General features: G+C 42.0%; 2 protein-coding genes across 4 annotated transcripts; both read left to right on the top strand.

The window, feature by feature from the left end:
• The first annotated feature begins 2291 nt into the window (after positions 1-2291).
• glb1 (galactosidase, beta 1) lies at positions 2292-11288 on the top strand. 2 transcript variants are annotated; one of them, XM_075463008.1, is made up of 16 exons: positions 2292-2503; positions 2850-3019; positions 3243-3393; positions 4717-4777; positions 4853-4947; positions 5064-5244; positions 5484-5542; positions 5628-5749; positions 6772-6812; positions 6895-7007; positions 7116-7190; positions 7297-7386; positions 7487-7600; positions 9398-9529; positions 9689-9928; positions 10645-11288. In XM_075463008.1, exons 1-16 carry the CDS (start codon positions 2438-2440, stop codon positions 10894-10896), a joined length of 1962 nt encoding a protein of 653 aa, XP_075319123.1. In that variant the 5' UTR covers positions 2292-2437; the 3' UTR covers positions 10897-11288. The 2 variants fall into 2 exon arrangements, with proteins under 2 accessions (XP_075319123.1, XP_075319124.1); XM_075463009.1 differs by lacking the exons at positions 2292-2503; positions 2850-3019 and adding an exon at positions 3029-3131.
• Positions 11289-11730: 442 nt separating this feature from the next.
• On the top strand, positions 11731-19491 carry LOC142378473 (claudin domain-containing protein 1-like). 2 transcript variants are annotated; one of them, XM_075463006.1, is made up of 7 exons: positions 11731-11805; positions 12133-12199; positions 12353-12682; positions 14285-14359; positions 15958-16062; positions 16315-16452; positions 17759-19491. In XM_075463006.1, exons 3-7 carry the CDS (start codon positions 12388-12390, stop codon positions 17977-17979), a joined length of 834 nt encoding a protein of 277 aa, XP_075319121.1. In that variant the 5' UTR covers positions 11731-11805; positions 12133-12199; positions 12353-12387; the 3' UTR covers positions 17980-19491. The 2 variants fall into 2 exon arrangements, with proteins under 2 accessions (XP_075319121.1, XP_075319122.1); XM_075463007.1 differs by lacking the exon at positions 14285-14359.

Below are 19491 nucleotides of genomic sequence, written 5' to 3'. Positions count from 1 at the left end.
ACTGAAAATTAAAAACTATAATTTTACCTTACGGTATTATCATTCATACATTCATATAAAAGCAGTATTTTAATTGTTGTAATGGATGTAGGTGGAACCCTGCCAGGGCTGGACTGGCATCTGAAAAGGGCCCGGGCACTTTTTGATCACTGAGGGCCCAGCGCGCATATATGTATATGTATATACACACACACTTCTCTCTAATTATCATTAATCCTCCATTTAATCCTTGTAAGGTGTTCATGTTTTTGTTACATAGAAGATATTCTGCCCCAGTGGACCTGGGACTAAAGGAGGGAAAAAAAGCTGCTGTGCACCCTCATGTTCCCTTCATCCTGCTTGTGAAGTTCTGAGTATCATTGTTTTTGAGGATAAGAGATAGAGAGAGGAGGATAACTAACTTTATTTTCCAGATGATGAGCCCTGGCCAGTGAATCTCATTGTGAAAAAAGTATTCATACCAATTTCCTTCAGCAAAACCTGAAAATGGGTGCCACAGACCCAAGCCAGGGATAAGCAAAGCAATATTTCACCAGCACACACAACACTGTATAGAAAAGGAGCACCAGCACTACACACACACACTATTGTATGTTCTAAGTCTTACTGAATCAAATTAAACATGTAGTAATAATTTCCTGGGTTCAATTATTTTATTTATTGCTCAAAATAGCTCCAGTCCACAGATACTGTCAGTGAGCTTACTGAATGGAATGTTAACCCCCGCCCCCCAGGCATGAACTGTAATGCAGCTTGAGACTGATCAAAAGAGCCTAAGATAGTGCTTATGTCTGTGTGTTTTTTTCTCGGACATGTCATTTTTTTCACTACAGCAAAACCAAAAAAAATATACCAAATGGGTATTTTTGTGACTGATTTGATGAAGTCAGGATGACAACTTGGTCTCGGTTTCAAACTTTCAGGCAATGGGAAACGAAACGCCGAAGCGCCCAATAGCTACACTGCATTGGCTAGCTAGCGGGTGTGTTGAGATGAATTCTAACCTCAATCTCTCCCTGCTGGGTCACGTCTCCTATCTCCGTCTCCTCCTCCCCTGGTTCCCCAGCTGGAACCATCTCCTCCGCCTCCTCCTGTTCATTCTCCACCACCTGTGCGCTCGTTGATGTACCGGCGGCCCCACTGCCCCAACCTGAGGTCCAGCAGCCAGGTTCCGCATCTCCCACGGCCCCACTAACCTGACCTGAGCTCGAGCTTGTGCTTTTAAAAAACATATCGGTGATTTTAGCGCATTTTACCAAGAGAGTCGTCTCTTGGTTTTTGTTTTCTCTTTTCTTTACGTTTGTCATGGTCACTCTTTTGTTTCTACATTTCGCGTCCTCTTTCCACCAGAGCTTTAGCCGAATATAGCCAAGTGAAGTCAGCTAAACTTGGGGTTATAATGATGATGATGACTTGGGTCAAGTGGGCCTGTAGGGAGGGGCGGGCCTTTGACAACGTTAGGCATTCTCATTGGACTAGAGCTCTGTGCGTCAGGAGAAACATCCAATGGGCCCCGACGTGTCATTTTTTTTTACCGTCGCAGTCAATAAAAAATATAATATATATATGTATATTTTATTTACGGCCCTCGGAGGGCCCGGAGGGCCCAAATCGCGGGAGGGCCGTTCGGGATATGCCCGAACGGCCAGATAGCCAGTCCAGCCCTGAACCCTGCAATAACATCCCAGTCTTTGCCTGTTACTGATGTTGATTAGTAGGTTTTTGCATTTAGTTGGATAAAGCAGCAAACTCGAATAATTAAAAAGCTGGAAGCTGGAAATTTTGTTATCTTTTGTAATGGAAAATGTCCAAAGTTATTTTATTAGTCATATTCAGCAGATTATCTTGGGAGGCCGTGCCATTTATATTCTAGTCTCTTTTGACAATCACTAATGAAGACTTGAAAAATGGAAATGTGTTATTTTTCTATTTGACATATCCAGAAGGAAGAGTGTGATTCTTATTCTATCTTCTGAATAATAACTCGACCACCTCTCCGTACTGTAAGCGATTATAAAGCTTCATTAATTGCACCATGAGCTGAATTCCTTTAAAATGCTCTTTTGTTTCAATTTCAGTCAAAGAACGTTTCTTTGTTTTTTTCACGAGTAGTTTCCTTTCATCGTCAAAACAACTTACTAAGCAGCTTAAACGCTCTGATGGCACAGAAAAACTTCCATACACTTTGAACGATGACTTCATTGAACGTCATCTAACACGTGCCTCACGAATAAACTGTGCAACACTGCCACCTGCTGACCAAAAAAAAAACGTTACTCCATCACTGTATCACATGACTTTACTTCCGCATCTCCCGGTGCCGCAGTTTGAAAACATCACAGTGCAGTCTGGTAAGAAGGTAAATGTTCCACTGCGACCGGCTTTGACAAAGATTCGCACCTGAGAAGGAGCAGCAGGACTCATCAGAGGACTCATCATGTCTGTGCTCAGAGCTGGCAGCCTGCTGTCTCTGCTGCCTCTGCTGCTGCTGTTAGGACAATCAGTAAGTGCACCCGAGATTTTCTTCTTAAAAAGCTTCGCCATCAACACAAAACCAGCTTTTACGCTATCCTTTGTGCTCGTTTTTCAGTACTAACACTCGTAGTTGCTCTGTATCAGAGTTTTACGAGATGCTAAACAATGATCAGAGCTTTGCTTCTCGTGTTTTAAGACAATATTTTGAAATATATTGGTATGAAAACAATTGTCGAAACACCTCTACCCGTGAAAGTATCTGACTGACACATCCTGGAGTCACGTGAGGTGTCATCCCTGTGTCATAAGTCTTAATGCGACTGACTTGTGTGCACAGCCTGTTGATTGTGTGTCACATGATGTTTCACTTGCAGATCGGTGCAGCTCCTTCGTTCAGCGTGGACTACAAGGACGACTGCTTCCGTAAAGATGGGGAAAAGTTTCGTTACATATCAGGAAGCGTCCACTACAGCAGGATCCCCAGAGTCTATTGGAAAGACCGGCTGCTGAAGATGTACATGGCAGGACTGAACGCCATCCAGATGTAGGTTTGCTTCTCGGTTCAGTCACTCTCTGCACACTGTCTGCGGGCTCTTGATATGAAAGCAGTTGGAAAATCAGGTTACACAATTACCACCTAAGAGAAGGATATACACGTATGTAAATCAACTAATTTTGCTCTGAGAAATCCAGCAACACTGTAACACTCACTTACAACACATTTCAGGGATTGTTTGGATTACGCTGACTCTTTAATCGCTTTGCAGCTACATCCCTTGGAACTACCATGAACAGTTTCCAGACCAGTACAATTTTAGCGAGGAGAGAGATGTGGAGTATTTCCTAAAGCTGGCTCAGGGCATCGGTTTGCTGGTCATCCTTCGGCCAGGACCCTACATATGTGCGGAGTGGGACATGGTAAGCCGGGCTCTCGGTAAATGTTTTCACTGTGGGTTGTTTTGTGGAGGATTTTCAGAGACGGGTCGGAAACTCAGAAATTGACTTTTTGTCAGCCGTGACAGATCTTATAGTGAAAATGTGGTCATGTCACGGCTGTGGGACACCGGCCCATGTGAGCTGGGTACAAGATCATATCGGAAAAGACGAAGAATAGTTGGATGAGCTTTTTAACAGCAGTCCACTCCCAAGCTTGAATAACCGGTCATGCTCACATACTGACTCAAAGCTAATGAGGGCCATGTTCATCATCTTTGCTCGGATGGGACCAAACTTTCCAATTTCCTGCTCTGTATTAGGATTCTGCGACTTCACAAAAGTAGATTTGCATAATTCACAGTTCTAAAAAAAATTCTAATTGATCTCCTTTTGGTACTCTGTGCAGCCTGTCCTCTGATACTCCACCCTCTGGAAGCCTGCCAAAGGACAACACCAGGTGCTTGTAAACCACCTGTACCACTCTGTACTGAGTGGGTGTGCTACTCTTGAAGAGGAAGGCTGAACAAAAAGTCCTCTTCAAGAACGGCGCACCATTTCAGAAACTGTCACAGAAATAGGAAAACCTTTTAGAAAACCAAGAGCTTAGAAGTTCCTTTTCCCCAACATTTGGAATTCTGTCCATATTAAATTTGAAGTTATATCAAATGCATTCTACAGTTTGAATGACAGAATATTAAGTAGAATAGGACCCCTAAAGTGTGATGATATTCCATAGACTAGCACGCTAGCTCTTTTAAAATAGCATTAATTTGCTCACTGAAGCAGGTGGGAATGCCATTTTGTTATTGGAATTATTATAGTGTTAAAACTAGTATTTTACTAGACATTTCTCCTTTCTCCTCGTCCTCTGGGAACAATGGAAGTCTGTCATTATGGCAATCCGGAGAACTTTTGTTTTATGCTGTTTCAGTTGGAGTGAATGTGAAGGACACACTTCACATTTGTAAAGCCCCACCAGCATTACCGGAAAGGACGACAGCATCCATGCAAATGTCTCAAGCTGTTACTTTCGTAAAATTAACTTCTCCATCAATGTCATTCTTTTATGTTATATATAAATTATTTACATTATGCAGAGATAAATTGTGCTTTTGGCGCATCAACGTGGCGCAGAATCTGTTGCACCTGACATTTATTCCAGGTGAACACAGCTCTTCGTAGGGCAAAGCTACAACTTTGCAAAAGGCAGCGTCTGTTTAAGTGAAGCCTAGGAGCAACGTTATGTGACGCAGTTTACTTTTCTGTTGGTAATCCCGTCATTGTTTGTGTAACTCTGCCAACCAGGGTGGCCTGCCTGCCTGGCTTCTCAACAAGAAAGACATTGTGCTGCGATCTTCAGACCCAGGTGAGCAGCGAACACAAGGAGCATGTGTAGCTCATACTGCAGTGTACCCAACACATTAGCTTCTGTGTGTTTTAGAATACATCGCCGCTGTGGATAAGTGGATGGGGAAGTTATTGCCCATGATGAAGCCTTATCTCTATCAGAACGGAGGTCCAATCATCACCGTGCAGGTGAGCGATCTGCTCCCGGACTCAGTTCTGTGACTTTCACCTGCGGTCACACCCCAACACAGGGTTTTGATTTCATAAGAAAACTGATTAGGGGTATATATATCCTTTATTTACAGGTGGAGAACGAATATGGCAGTTACTTTGCATGTGACTACAACTACATGCGTCACCTGACCAAGCTGTTCCGCTCTCACCTGGGTGACGAGGTGGTGCTGTTCACTACAGATGGCGCCGGGCTGCACTACCTCAAGTGTGGCTCAATACAAGGCCTCTATGCCACCGTAGACTTCGGGCCAGGTAAGTGTCACTTAGCACTCTGCAGTTTACGGATAACATCTGCTGTGAAATAATGCTTCAAATGCAAAGTGCAGCAACTGTAAAATAATATTATGTGTTGAGAAGATTGTTCTGTAAAAGCAGCTCGACGTACCTAACATATTGACGGTCCTTAGTTCGAGCTCGGCTTCTTGTCTGTATCAGTCGGAAGTCACGAGAAAGGAAGCTGCGTTCTCATATTTACCTTCTCGCTTTTCCAGGTTCGAATATAACCGCTGCCTTTGGTGCACAGCGACACGCTGAACCTCACGGACCTTTGGCAAGCAGCTCCCTCGTTGAATTTTCAAAGCTCAGACTTGAACATTTTCTCCCAGGTGCTGATGAGGTTACTTCTTCTGTCACAGGTGAACTCTGAATTTTACACTGGCTGGCTGGACCACTGGGGATCACGCCACGCCGTTGTGTCGTCTGTGTCAGTGGCCAAGTCTCTCAGCCAGATTCTGGCCGTGGGAGCGAACGTCAACATGTGAGTTTGCAGATTCCTGTGTTGGGTTTAGAAGAAGGTGTGCCCTCTTTTAATAGTAAGGTTATAGGAGATAAATACAAGGTTATATTTGAAACTGTGTTATAATTCATTTAAAAAGAACCACCACTGCTTCCAAAGAACATAAGAGGGAAAGTATCGTACCACCCGACAGCCATCCTACCATAAAAGGTGCCCAGACTCCCTTTGGAAATGTGCTCATTTTCATCAGTTGATGATTACAGGAAACTTCAAAAACTCTCTGGCACAACTTCTGTAATTAATTCTTTACTGGTTTCCCTACTTCTAAAAATGGCTTCCCCATAATAGGTTCCTATACATTTAAAATGTAAAATGAGGTTAAACTCTTACTGTACAAATGCACAAGAAGAGCATTTGAACCACTATCAACTGCAAAGCTGTTGTATTCATCATCTTGTGCCAGAAATGCACACTTGTGACAGGAACGTATTTTTAGCCACCAAAGTGAGATCTCCTTAAAGCAGTCAGTGATGGTCAGTAGATCTTTTCGCGTACTTTTACCACAAGGTTGACGATAGTTTGTCCTCATATTATTTTTCCCATCTCGGGATGAGCTGTGTTAGTTTTGGTAGTCCTTTAAAACTTTGCACCGTCAGCAGGAATAAAAGAACATATATGAAGTCCAATGAAGGCGGGAGGCTCTGTGACAGCACGTTCACAGGGTTATTAACAGCAGATCCAGGCTCAGTTTGTCTTTATGTACAGCCGACATTGGCGGTGTCTGATGGAATGTCAGGCTGCTTCCAAATCAGTTGAGATATTCACTCATACTGAATAAAACAATGAAACTATGACATAAGGAAATTATTGTACATCTTTAGGTTCTTAGAATAATGTATTGGAGGTCATACAAACAACTTTGACAGTCATATAAAACATTATCAAGTTAAAAGTAACTCATATCTTCTTATTGTTATTAAGATAACGTATAACATCTGGAATCAGCGAGTATTTCCGTCTCCCCTTCATTCTTCCTCCCACAGGTACATGTTCATTGGAGGAACAAACTTTGGATACTGGAATGGTGAGTGCACCTTTTAAAAAGCAAAGTCATTTGAGTCTTTCCTTTGGTAAATTTCTGACACCCTGTGTCTTGATGTCCTCAGGCGCCAACTCGCCATACGCTGCGCAGCCCACAAGCTATGACTACGACGCTCCGCTCACAGAGGCGGGGGACCTTACAGAGAAATACTTTGCCATCAGAGAGGTCATCAAAATGGTAGGAACTGGGCAGCGAAAGTAACTATGTGGCATTCAGATAGAGTAGAAATCCAGCTTATTACCAGTATGGGTCATTTTGAAGAATTAATGCCGCCTCTTGAAACAGTACCGGGACGTGCCGAAGGGACCGATACCCCCAACAACCCCGAAGTTTGCATATGGTGCTGTCCCAATGAAGAAGGTAGGGCCTCTGTGTTGATACGATCTACTACCGTCTTGAATACTTTGACAATCTATTCTGCTTTATTCCAGCTTGGTAATGACATGTGATCTTCTGCCACCCGCAGCTCCAGACCATATCAGAGGCTCTTGAAATGCTATCTATCTCTGGCCCTGTCCAAAGCTTGTATCCTCAGACTTTCATGGAGTTGAATCAGGTATCCTGCAGGCTTTTCCCTTCAGAGTAATTTCTCCAGACTTTTAAGCCTACAGTAATGATTGAGTCCTTTCACTGATGCGTCTCTTTCTGCCCTCCAGGCTTTTGGTTACGTGCTCTATAGGACGACTCTGCCTGTCAACTGCAGCAGCCCCACTCCTCTGTCATCACCTATGAACGGGGTCCACGACAGAGCGTATGTGTCTGTGGACGGGGTGAGTTCACCCTCAGATGTTATATGTGGACATTATATGTAGCTCATCACTATGAAACACCTTAGTCCTTTCTTGGTACTTATTAAAGGGTCATCACCAGTGAGATTTTTCGGAGTTCTTGCAGTGTTGTCTTCGTCAACGATGACGAAATCATTTCGTTGACGCCACTTTTTTTCATGACGATAATGAGACGGTGACGAGATAAACATAGCTCTCTGATGACGAAAACATGATGAGACGTGTGTGAGTTTTCGTTGACGAGACGAGAATGGACGAAAATGTTAGTGGGTGACTGTCAGACGTTTAAAATGCATGACATTTCTGCTTATTGTGTGTGTCAATTAAAACCTAAAAAAGTATCTGCTGCGGCACCTTAAGGCTCGCCACAGGGATATTTTTTCTAAGGTAAGTTACAAATGCTGTTAACATAATCGATAAATTTCATAGTAAGCTAATACATTAGTGCGTTTTCCACATACTCCTGGCGCAAATGGGCTGCTAACTTCAGGCTAAAGTTAGCTTTTGTTACGCTAACGTCAATTCATTATGTGTGTGTTACTTTAGCAGCATGTTTAGCCATGTTTACATTCAGTGACGGTGTGGTTATCTCTTTGTGTGTACGTTCTGTCAGCACGTAACTTGATATGTTAAACAGGTCGAGTTACTGTTATACGTAGAGTCTGCTAGCTTTAGCCTAAAAGCCACAAGTGACGTTGTGCAGCCCTAACCAGGACCTGTGCGTTTAGTGCGCTTACAGTAAAGTTGGGACACACGCACAGTACAGAATGAAAAATCAGAAAGCTTTAGTACAGGGTCAGTTAATAAGCTATGTATTTTCGTTCTGCTTGTTTGATAGTTAAGACCATACTATTCTCTTAACACAGTAGACTATACTTATTTTTTCTCTTTTTTTTGACTAAAACTAGACTAAAACCTTTTTGACTTTTCGTCGACTAAAACTAGACGAAAACCCTTTTGAGTTTTCGTCGACTAAAACTATCACATATAGAAATGACTAAAATGTGACTAAAACTAATAAGCATTTTAGTCCAAAAGACTAAGACTAAGACTAAATCTAAGATGGTTGTCAAAAACAACACTGAGTTCTTGTACATAAAACAGTTAGTTTTCTTAAATTCTGTTTAAGTTATTTTTTTTACCCCATGGTAGATCTTGGGCGTGTCTTTTTTTTATTTTTTTAGCTGCTGTCTCAGAGCACATGCTCTACCAGGACAAGAGGAACCAGACAAAATGCGGACACACCTACGCATTACTTTCAGATGAAGAGGCGTGTCAGAACCTTTGACTCGTGTTGTACATTGGATTCTGTTACAAAGCACTACACAGTTTAACTCATGAGCTCTTCATACAATTTGTCACGGTGTTAATGCAAAAATAACTACCAACTCAAGCTTTAAAGCTGCGACCTGGAGTGAGACATGTGTCATTTTACCTTCCAAGGGTGAAAAAACCCCCACGTCACATCAGATTTTTGAAAAATATTGATAAAAGTTAGGGTAAAGTCGGTCCTTTACGATAAAATCTGAAGGTGTAATCTTTGAAATGGTTTGGATTTCATGCCTTTAGTTTCTCCAGAGGCTGAGAAACAAAACGTTTTCGGGGAAAGTTTTTAAGTTTTCCAGGAAACGCTCGGGTTTTTGGAAAAGCTTTTTTTAAATGAAGAGCTAGATCTGACTAGGTTTACTAGGCTTAAAAAAACATTGTGACTGTATTTCTGTATTTTTTCTTCTTCTTTTCTTTCCAACTCATGCTAATATAGTCATGCTCGTTCTCAAGGTGGCCACAGGGATTCTCGAAAGGAACAAAGTCCTAACCATCAATGTGACAGGGAAGGCTGGCAGTCAGGTGGACATACTGGTGGAGAATATGGGCCGAATCAACTACGGAAGAGACATAAACGACTTCAAGGTTTTTCTTCCAGTTAAATTTCAAAGCTAAAGTTTGTCCTTTGAACCATAACATTGTGATTTGCTGTCTTGTGTTTACATTGCATGTTTAAATACTTAAAAGACATTTTGAATAATTCAGAAATTGGTCACTTTTTCAACTTCGGTTTTCTCGTCACAGGGTTTGGTGTCCAATCTGACTCTGGGAGGACGCCCACTTACCGGCTGGACCATGTACAGACTTGGCATTGATGACGCTGTCAGCCAGGGCCTCCTCGGAGATAATCCACCCACACGGAAAGATGCACCTCAGCCTGCTGTTTTATCCCCTCCGGCCTTCTATGGGGGAAGCTTCACGATTCCCGACGGCATCCCAGACCTCCCTCAAGACACCTATGTCAAGCTGCCCAACTGGAGGAAGGCATGTAACCCAACATTAAGACTGAACTGAGAAACAGACAAACCAGAGAGGATCCAGATAGCTTGTATTTTTTATTGATTGGTATATGAGAAGGGTATTTATATTTAACCATTCTGATAATTAAATCAAGTTCCACCTTTTCAAACTCCACATATTTTGATGAAGCATTTTTAATGTCATAAGATGTTGTTTGATTTTGGAGGGCTGGTTCAGAAAGAAGAGTCATTTCCACCAGGACTCGGGAAACTATTTCGTATTTAATACAATTCATATCATTTGGATATGATTATCTAATTTATATCATTTTGAGCACAGCGATTGATGATTGAAATGTTGTCACTTTATTGTACATAGAAAGTTTTTTGGTTTTTTTTCAGGCCTTTCTGGCAGGTTATACCTCGTAGATTACGGATATATTTTGACATACAAACATTTGTGGGTTTTATTGAACAAGGAAATGTTTGTTTTACAGCCAATTTTAAATAAGGAAGAAGTAAATATGAAGTAAATATGAAGTAAATATGGAATGTTGATGATAAAGATCTACTTCACTAGGCCTACAGATATTCCTTGTCATAGCACTGGTCAGATTGTTTACACTTACACTTTCATGATTCATTAGTTCCCCCCTCCATCTCTTATCCTTTGATTTCAGTTTTTTATTATTATTCTTAATTCATGAAAACACTTGACCCAATCTGATGTGTGTCTTCTAGGGCCAGATCTGGATTAACGGCTTCAATTTAGGGCGCTACTGGCCCTCCCGAGGACCCCAGGTGACTCTTTACGTCCCTGCCTACATCCTCAGCACAGCTACAGCCAACAATGTGACCGTCCTGGAGCTTGAGGGGGCTCCTTGCGGCTCCCAGCCGTGCACTGTGGAGTTCACTGCCACCGCAGTCCTAAACGCAACAGTCCTGTCTGACAACAAGCGGCAGAGACTGTTTGTTAGAGGGGACTCACTGTGATCATAAGGGAACTCTGTTGCTCAAAAGGAATCAGTTTGCACTAGACTTCTTTGTGTACAAATGCCAATGTGTTTGATTTTACTTTTTTTTTTTTTAAGCTGCATTATGTAGAACTTGGTTTTTTAGGGTATGAATCATGTGTTTAACTGTGTTTGTCGCTACCTCACTGATTGTATGTTCAAAATCTCTTCTTGTCTCTTCTCAGAGGGATTATTGGCAATGAAAGCCACGCTATTTAACCATATTGCATACTTCAGAGATTTTTTTATGTGTGTTGATCAGCTATAGTTTCGATTCATTCTGAGAGCATTTCAATCTTGTAAATTGTTTTCAATGGATATGCCTTGCAACACAAAAAATAAAAATGGGATTTTCTAATACTTCAAGCCTAATTTCAATCATACCTTGTCTTTGTATGCATCACCATAGTACAGGCGGATGTTTTTATGTTCGCGAAAATATGAAGTTTGAGGGTTAAGATGATAATTTACACAAGTTTTCGCAGTCTGCGCGTCAGATGTTCTTTACCTCCAGAAATCCACAAATTATGTTTGACGGGGAGCTCCTGTCTTTTAGAGGAGCCAAGCAGACTGTGATGTTGGGATAACATTTAGTCATTTTTCCTTCGATGGCAATTAAAGCAATTATCAGAATATACAAACACAAAATGTCAATAAATCTGAATCTCATCTGAATTTATTGTTTGATGCCCAATACACATTATATTAGGTCAACACGATAGACTGTGGTCTACAATTAACCGAGAGGAAGACGACAGAAACTCCAAAACAGAAGGTGGCGATATGCTTAATAATGTTTCTACCCTGTATTCTAAAAGAAGAAGACTTACTAACGTAGAAGAAGACTGGGAAGGCCTGCAGGAAGTTAAATGAGCAGAGAAAAAAAAAGGTAAAGAGTAAATTACTTTGCTCAGCTGTGAGGTTAAGGGAAACTTGGCTAGAACATCTAACGATAAGTTTTCCAAATGTGCCGATAAAGACGCAGCTTGTTACACGTAACAATAATTAGCCCTACTCAGCTAGTGACATGCTAACTACTTTACATATTCGATTAACCTTTTTTTTGTTGTTGTTAGTGCCTGAAACATATTCATTATTAACTAGCAGCACCAGGCAGTCATTGTTCTTGTCTCACTGGCTACAGTATATGACTGTAACACTTAACGCTTTTGGCCAAGAGGACATTAACCTGTGTGTATCTTTGACTCCTCGACAGGTTGTAAACGCCCCTCTGGTTCACCGCTTTAAATGCCACAACATGACTGAATAAGATCCAGCATTCGGTTAGTGCGACACTCCCAAACCAACGACAGTCCACAGACATGTCGTGGTGCCAAAGCAACAAGAGGATACATATTTAACAATACAAACCTAGGATTCTTTGCACATCAAGACTGAAAGCCAGACCGTTTCTATTTATGTTTTTACATTTGTAGCTCTGCTACCCAAACGCGCTGTCTCCATCCAGACCATGGTGGATAATCGGTATGCTACAGCTCTGGTCATCGGCTCGGTGCTGAGCCTGCTGGCCACAGTCTACCTCTCCGTGGCTGTGGGGACTCAGCACTGGTTCCAGTACAGCAGCCCACCAGTGAAACAGGGCGTCAACGTCTCGGTGCTCAAAGAAGAGTTTGTCAATTGCGAGTTTGATGAGAAGACCTACAGCGAGAAGACCTACACCTCAATGTTCCGCCTGAACGGCACTCTGGGACTGTGGTGGAGGTGCATCCAGGTGCCCACCAAGTCCCACTGGTACAAAGAGCCAGGTATTTACTGTGTTCAAAGTGTCACACATTCTTCCCTATCAGTGACCCCCTCCTCAGCCCACAGTAAGGTGGTTCATGTCAAACGGTGGATCACCAGCATAAGACGCAGAACACACCTACTTACAAAGTGTCCTAATGTACATATTGCACTTCATATAGCTTTAAAATAATTCACTATTTGATATTTTGATCAGAATTAGATTACCTCGGGGAGATCATGAAGCAAATTGCCAATGTTAAAGGTGCAGTATGTATCTATTTTTGATAGTTCTGGTGCTGCTAACCACCCTGTGTCATGTTTAAATTAAGCCGGTCAGGTGGCTGCTTTCTCCCGCTTGTCTCTGGTAAGAGGTTATGAAACCACGATGAAAGGAACGACGTGGTCACTGACACGGTATACTGGAGTGTTAGTGGTGATGCTCCACTCTTTACCATCGCGGCTCTTCCTAAAATCAATCCACTGAGCGTCCACTGAGTGGAGTTGTTCCAGTAACTAGTTGCATTGTCCCACCAACACCCACGGAGGCCTGTGTCAACTTAGAACTTTTCAAAATTAATCAGATTCATCCGTTATGTGTGGGAACTATAAGATAACTAATGTCAGTGCTTTAGCGAGCCAGATTACAGCTCTTGTCTTATGAGGAAACTTTCCTCTGTAAGATACAATAAAAGGCAAATTTGTAATCTAAGACTCGGGCCACTTTGATAAAATAACAAGTGAAATGGGAACGATCATTTTATAGCTCCGTATACTACTTTTAAACGCTCACAAAAGGATAAATATTACTCACAAACTCTCAGGATTTATTGTACTGCAGTTTCATAAAATGCTTGCTCCCCCTAACCCGAGTCCCTTCTGCATCTGAGTACAAAGAAGAAGAATGCTCCTAAGAGAGAAAGGAACTCTGTATAATTTTCGTTATTGTAGTGGGAAAGATTTAAAAAAAAAAAAGAAAAGTTCAATTTGGATGTATATGATTCTCATTGGACAGGATGAGTATGAAAAGCTATCATCTGAAAAGTAGTTGATTAATAAAACCTTAAGACAAATGTAGTGGAGTAAAAACGGCTCCCGTCAGATGTTGTGGCGTTAGCGTAGCAAATGGCACAAAATGGGAAAAACTCGGTTTATTGAGATCAAAGCTACACCCAAGTTTGGTTTTGTAGGGTTTTCTTCAATGCCCACTCACACACATGAAGGAGCCAGATAACTTCCGACTTCAATCAGAGAAGTCAGAAGCCCGGTTATGAGAAAAGGGCGAGTGGGAGATGGAAGATTGCCCTGGGACAGAGGCTGGAGTCGGACTGCAGAGGAGATGAGCAACCAGTGGGCACACGAGGAAATGGACTTGCACAAACACCCGAGCAACACCACCTACGTCATACATTTAGCTTGCCTGGCTCCACACCTGAGAATCAGCCTTGCTTATGAAGTGGAAACGGAGGGTGACCATCTTATTAAGTCTGTATGTTCCTCTGCCCTCAATAGATAATCTAGAATGTACTTTTTAAAGACATGCAAGCTTAAAAAAAAAAAAGAAGCTAATCACCTATAAAACCTGGTATGATGAGATTAATTTTATCTAGTGTCTTAATCAACAGATGATCATCCTTCAGTCAATGACAGTGACGGCAGAGCACAGCCCCCAGAGTGCACTCACCAGAGTGGATGTCCAGGTAGTTTACAGTGTGCCACCCACAGTCTCCCGGTTGCTGCAGTTCTATTGCTGTCTTTGATCTGTTTGTCTTGAGCGAAGGTATTGTAGCTGGCATCGAAGCATTAAGCTGAAAACGTTGTCAACAGTTTAACTTTTGATTCTCAACTTACAGGTTACCTTAAGTGCTTTAAGGTACAAATGATCTGTGATTATCATGAGAAAGTGCTCCATGGTTTCTTTTGATCGATGGAAGGTAACAAAGAGGTGAAGCAAATCGGAGGGCACGGCTCTGTAGCTCTGTAGGATTTGTAGCACTGCTGTTTTGGCAGCTTTAAAGGGATAGTTCGCCTCTTTTGACATGAAGCTGTATGACATCCCATATTAGCAATATCATTTATGAACATTGACTTACCCCCCGCTGCGTCCTGTGAGCCGAGTTCCAGCCTCGTTTTGGCGTTGGCGTAAGTAGTCCGGCTAGTTGGCTGGGGCTTAAAAAATAAAGCGTCTTGCTTCTCAAAACAATATGCGTTCAAAAGTGTAATACATTTGCATCACAAAATCGTCCATGCAGAAAAAGTCAGACCTCACATCGCTTGGCGCTATTTTTTGCCTCTCTTGATATCAATGCGTTCAGCCACCTGCCGATAGCCGCACCTGTTACGGTGTTTACTGCTCGGAGGCAGGGGACTGCTCGGTCTGCACTTCGGTCTGCACAGTTTACACAGCCCGTAGTGATACGAAGGTAGAGAGAAATAGCGCCAAGCGATTGTGAGGTCTGACTTTTTCTGGATGGACGATTTTGTGATGCAAATGTATTACTCTTTTGAACGCATATTGTTTTGAGAAGCAAAACGCTTTATTTTTTAAGCCCCAGCCAACTAGCCGGACCACCTTCGTCAACGCCAAAACGAGGCTGGAACTCGGCTCACAGGACGCAGCGGGGGGTAAGTCAATGTTCATAAATGATATTGCTAACATGGGATGTCATACAGCTTCATGTCAAAAGAGGCGAACTATCCCTTTAAGTGTCATTCAGTTGCCTCTCCAATCAAACTGTCGTGCCATGGGTGAACTCCTCTGTTTGGGACTGCGGCTGGCAGCAGTTCTTGTTCTGCTCTAAAGAAGAACCAACGCTCAGCTGGTGAGAAATTCGTTCATGTGACGTCATGCCGATCTCAACGATGCTGTAGAGCAAAACAAGGACCGTAGTCGGCAGCGCGAGTCCAAGAGAGTCCCTGAAGAGGCAGCTGAGTGACCGAAATTTGACAGGAACAGACTTGCTGGTTAGCAGCGTCTGAACTTTCTAAATGAAACACTTACTTGGTGTACTTTTGAGAGTGTGACTGCAAACATTAGCTGGGGTTTTGATTAACGAGGGGTACAACATATTTTGAAGAAATTTGACTCGCAAATCCAGTTTAGCCTTGAACGAGGTTTCTCACTGACTTCTCAACAATGCGCGCAGTACATTTCTATTGAACGTTACGGCTACCTTGGTATAAACAGTGCATACAGTGTATCATCGTGTCGCCCGGCGCTGTCTAACATTCTCTATTTAGTATATTTATATGATGCAAATGACTCAGTTGCATCTGTGCTCTTTTACTTTGACTTTAGACCCCAGGATGGAGACCGCTTGTGTGAGCTTCACTCTTCCTGAGCAATTCATCCCGAAGTACAAACACCCCGGAAACCACAGTAAAGAGGATCTGCTGAGAACATGTGAGTCGACCTTCCTCCGTTATACTCGTTATTTTTATGCGTGTCTATGTGCCGCTCGTTGAGTTTTTGGTGACTTCAAAGCGTAGTGAACTGCAGGTAACAACCCTTCTGAGTTCAAAGGAAATACCAGGACACGTGTGAAATGCGAATATTGGAACACGGTTTGCATTCCACACGCAGTTGGCAGCTTTGAATTGGGTGAGAATGCGTGTTTTTAAGACTTCAATCCTCTAATTGCGGTCTTTTGTGCAGATCTGTGGAGGTGCCAGTTTCTCCTGCCCTTGGTGTCGCTGGCGCTCGTTTTCCTCAGTGGCCTCGTGGGCGTCTGCGCTTGCCTGTGCCGCAGCTTCACCCCTACGTTCTGTGTGGGAGTGTTCCACTTTCTTGCAGGTGAGAAAAGTGCACTTTTATTTATGAACACGTGCACTCTCACAGTGGACCGCCAGTGAAGAGTACTGGGGGATTACGATGAGAAGCATATTTCTTTGGGCATATTTGTGTTCTATAGGCGATAATTGTCATTATTATTGTTTTTTCTTTATTTGACAGGAACAATTGCAAAAATGCTTGTGGGAGGATTTTAGTTTTTATAGCAGATAATAATGTACAACATAAATTCAGTAATCTACAGGAGGCGTTTATTTTGTCTATTCAGTTCTGAACAAAATAAGTTGCATAAAGATCACTTTATGGCATGACAGCTGCTTCAGTAAAAACTATCATTAGCTTGGCGCACACATGAGGCAAAGTGAAACACTAAGCAGCATTCTGTTCGAGCTCGAAGGCTGCAGCCTTTTACAGATGCGTCAGCAATGGAAGTGACGAAGGGGACAAAAATCTTCCATAACGTGCAAAAACACGCACAGGCTTGTTTGCTGTGATTTCTGCCTTTTTCGAAGATGACTCGATGTACGTCAGTGGGCATGGAAATGACTTTTTGAATCATGGTTTATTTCCTTTTTGAGTTGGCAAACGGGAGAATTTCCGTCTTCCCAGATTTGTTATATTCTCCCACATATTCCACGGATGATAGCAACACCTGAAGAAGACCTCTTTCTGTTTCTTCTTTGTGGATTATCTTTTTCTTCCAGCAACATGGCCTTTTCCGTCACTATCAATTAACGTTACGCAGCTTAGTTTCTTCATTTCAAACCAGTGAATGGATACATGTCTGATTACTTTCTTTCTTCTTGGCTCTTTAACAGCACCTCAGACTAGAAATCCAGCTAAAGACAATGGTATGCAAGAAAGCTCCTTTGGCTTAGACTCAGATTATAGATATTGTAATTGTGCATATTGTGAAGCGTTTTTCTTTACCTTACCTCTGTCTTTTGTGGACATCAAGACCCTTTAATGTTGCTTTACATTCCCTTTTTTAGTATGTACCAAACAGTTGATTTCATAGTCTTTATTCAATCGATTAATTGATTTCTTTATTTTTGCATCGTGAAGAGGACCCGTTTCACTTACCATCAGAACTCGTGTGACTGCACGTTATATAATAGCAGCGACTGCCAGATTACAAAATGCAGTACTTGTATTTGGAGAATCGCAAACATAACGCCTGAAAAACTGCTGACGAAATAATGAGCTTTTGAGTGAACTGTTGCTCCTATTACTTTTAGCAGACACTCTTATCTCGGAGCTGTAATTTCTCTCATCCCACCGTTTTCTCCTTCTCTCTTCTGCTTATCAGGTTTATGCTCTCTGAGCACTGTCTGCTGTTTCCGGGCGGGAGTAGATTTGCTCCACCACTATTACAAACCGCCCAAGGGGGTAGAGGGCTCGATGGGCTGGTCTCTCTACCTCGCCCTTATTTCCTTCCCCCTGCAGATGATGGCGGCGGCTCTGTTCCTGTGGGCGGCCAAAAGTCACCGCAACAATTACACCCGCATGACTGCTTACAGGGTCGCGTAGAAGACGGGGTTTCAAACAGCCGACAGGTCTGAAAACCTCCCCCAAACGGTTTCTGGTTAAAGGAGGTTGTAAGTGCGATGAGGTGTGCAGGTTTGGACTTTGCACTTCCTCTGTCTCAGTCTTCTTGAAAAAGCAATGGCGGGCTACCACTGACCAAAATGAATACACAAAGTAAGTTTGCAGCTAATCATCAGAAGTGCTCATAAGTAGAGGTTTAATAATTTTAGGGTGGCATTATCTTGCCTTTGCTCACCCAAAGCATGTTTTTTTTTTTTTTTAATATGTTATCTGTAAAAGCTGGTATCAACTTCAGTGCTTTCTGTGCTTTCTTTCTTCTTTTTTTTAAAAGCCTTCTTTTGAGTTGCCAATGCTTCTAAAGCTGCTCACCACATTGACCTTAACTCAGTTCAAGATTATAAACTTGCGCTGTCATGAATTTTAGACCTGGATTTCTCCAAGTCAAGGTAGCTATCTCTGTTAGAGGAACATCTCTAACACGCCTTTATTTAAGTGTTTTGGTGTCCTGTGTTTGCATAAGTTTAAATATCAAGCCTTTGCTCTGCATGCCTTTCAAGTTGACCTTTCCAACATGTGTGGTAATTGTTGATTTCAGCCTGTGGTATATGCTGACTAAATGTCATGAAATGTCACTCACTAAAAATGGAACCACTCACCTTCCATTGTCACTGTTGTTGATAGATCTAATGTTTAAAAGCACAGGTAATTAGATCCAAATCAATTTGATGCCACTAGACTGGACCTTCTGTCCAAACTTTATTACTGCCATTTTACACTCGCAAAAAGAGAGGTTTCACTTTTAAAAGGACTTAAATGTTTAAGTCGTGAACGCAGTCGGCCTTCTGATCCCTCTGTATGATTAACTTATCGGTTTGTTAGGTTTATGCATAAGTTTAAGTCTTTGAAGTATTTGTTGTTGAAACTCCAGAGTCTCTGAGATTGGTATTTTCACTACTGGTTGAATTTAAACAAAAAAAAAAAAAAAAGTGAAAATTTTACTACACACATTGATGTGAATTTAAATTGCAACTTTATATGTCCAGAACGCCTCATTGCTCAGCACAAACACGAATTGTGATGCTTTTATGTCACAATGTTTGGTTTATACATCTGATATGGATGAACTCGTGCTTTTCTAAATGTTTTTATGTACTTCTAAAGCACACTTGTATTGTTCGGCATCAATAAATTAGACATTTGCTGACTTTCGCTGTTTTTTTTTGTTTTTTTTTGGTATCAGTCAATCAGAGCAGGGTGGGGCTTTTTGGAGAAGAGATCAGACAGAGTATAACAAACAGCACATGTTGCAAGGCACAGTGTGAGAAAAATGTCTTCAATAAAACAGCAAACCTGTAAGTGTAACTGAGGCTCCTCGACACATCTGGTAAAGTAAGATTTTCAAGATGCTTTTGTCTTGACAACCACTGACAATTTCTGCTGACAATTGAGATCCTCGTAATTTGTTTTTTAATAAACTCAACATGACAAGTTGAA

The sequence above is a fragment of the Odontesthes bonariensis genome, chromosome 4, assembly GCF_027942865.1.
Source record: "Odontesthes bonariensis isolate fOdoBon6 chromosome 4, fOdoBon6.hap1, whole genome shotgun sequence".
Lineage (NCBI taxonomy): Eukaryota > Metazoa > Chordata > Actinopteri > Atheriniformes > Atherinopsidae > Odontesthes > Odontesthes bonariensis.
This window is presented reverse-complemented; position numbering and strand designations above follow the sequence as displayed.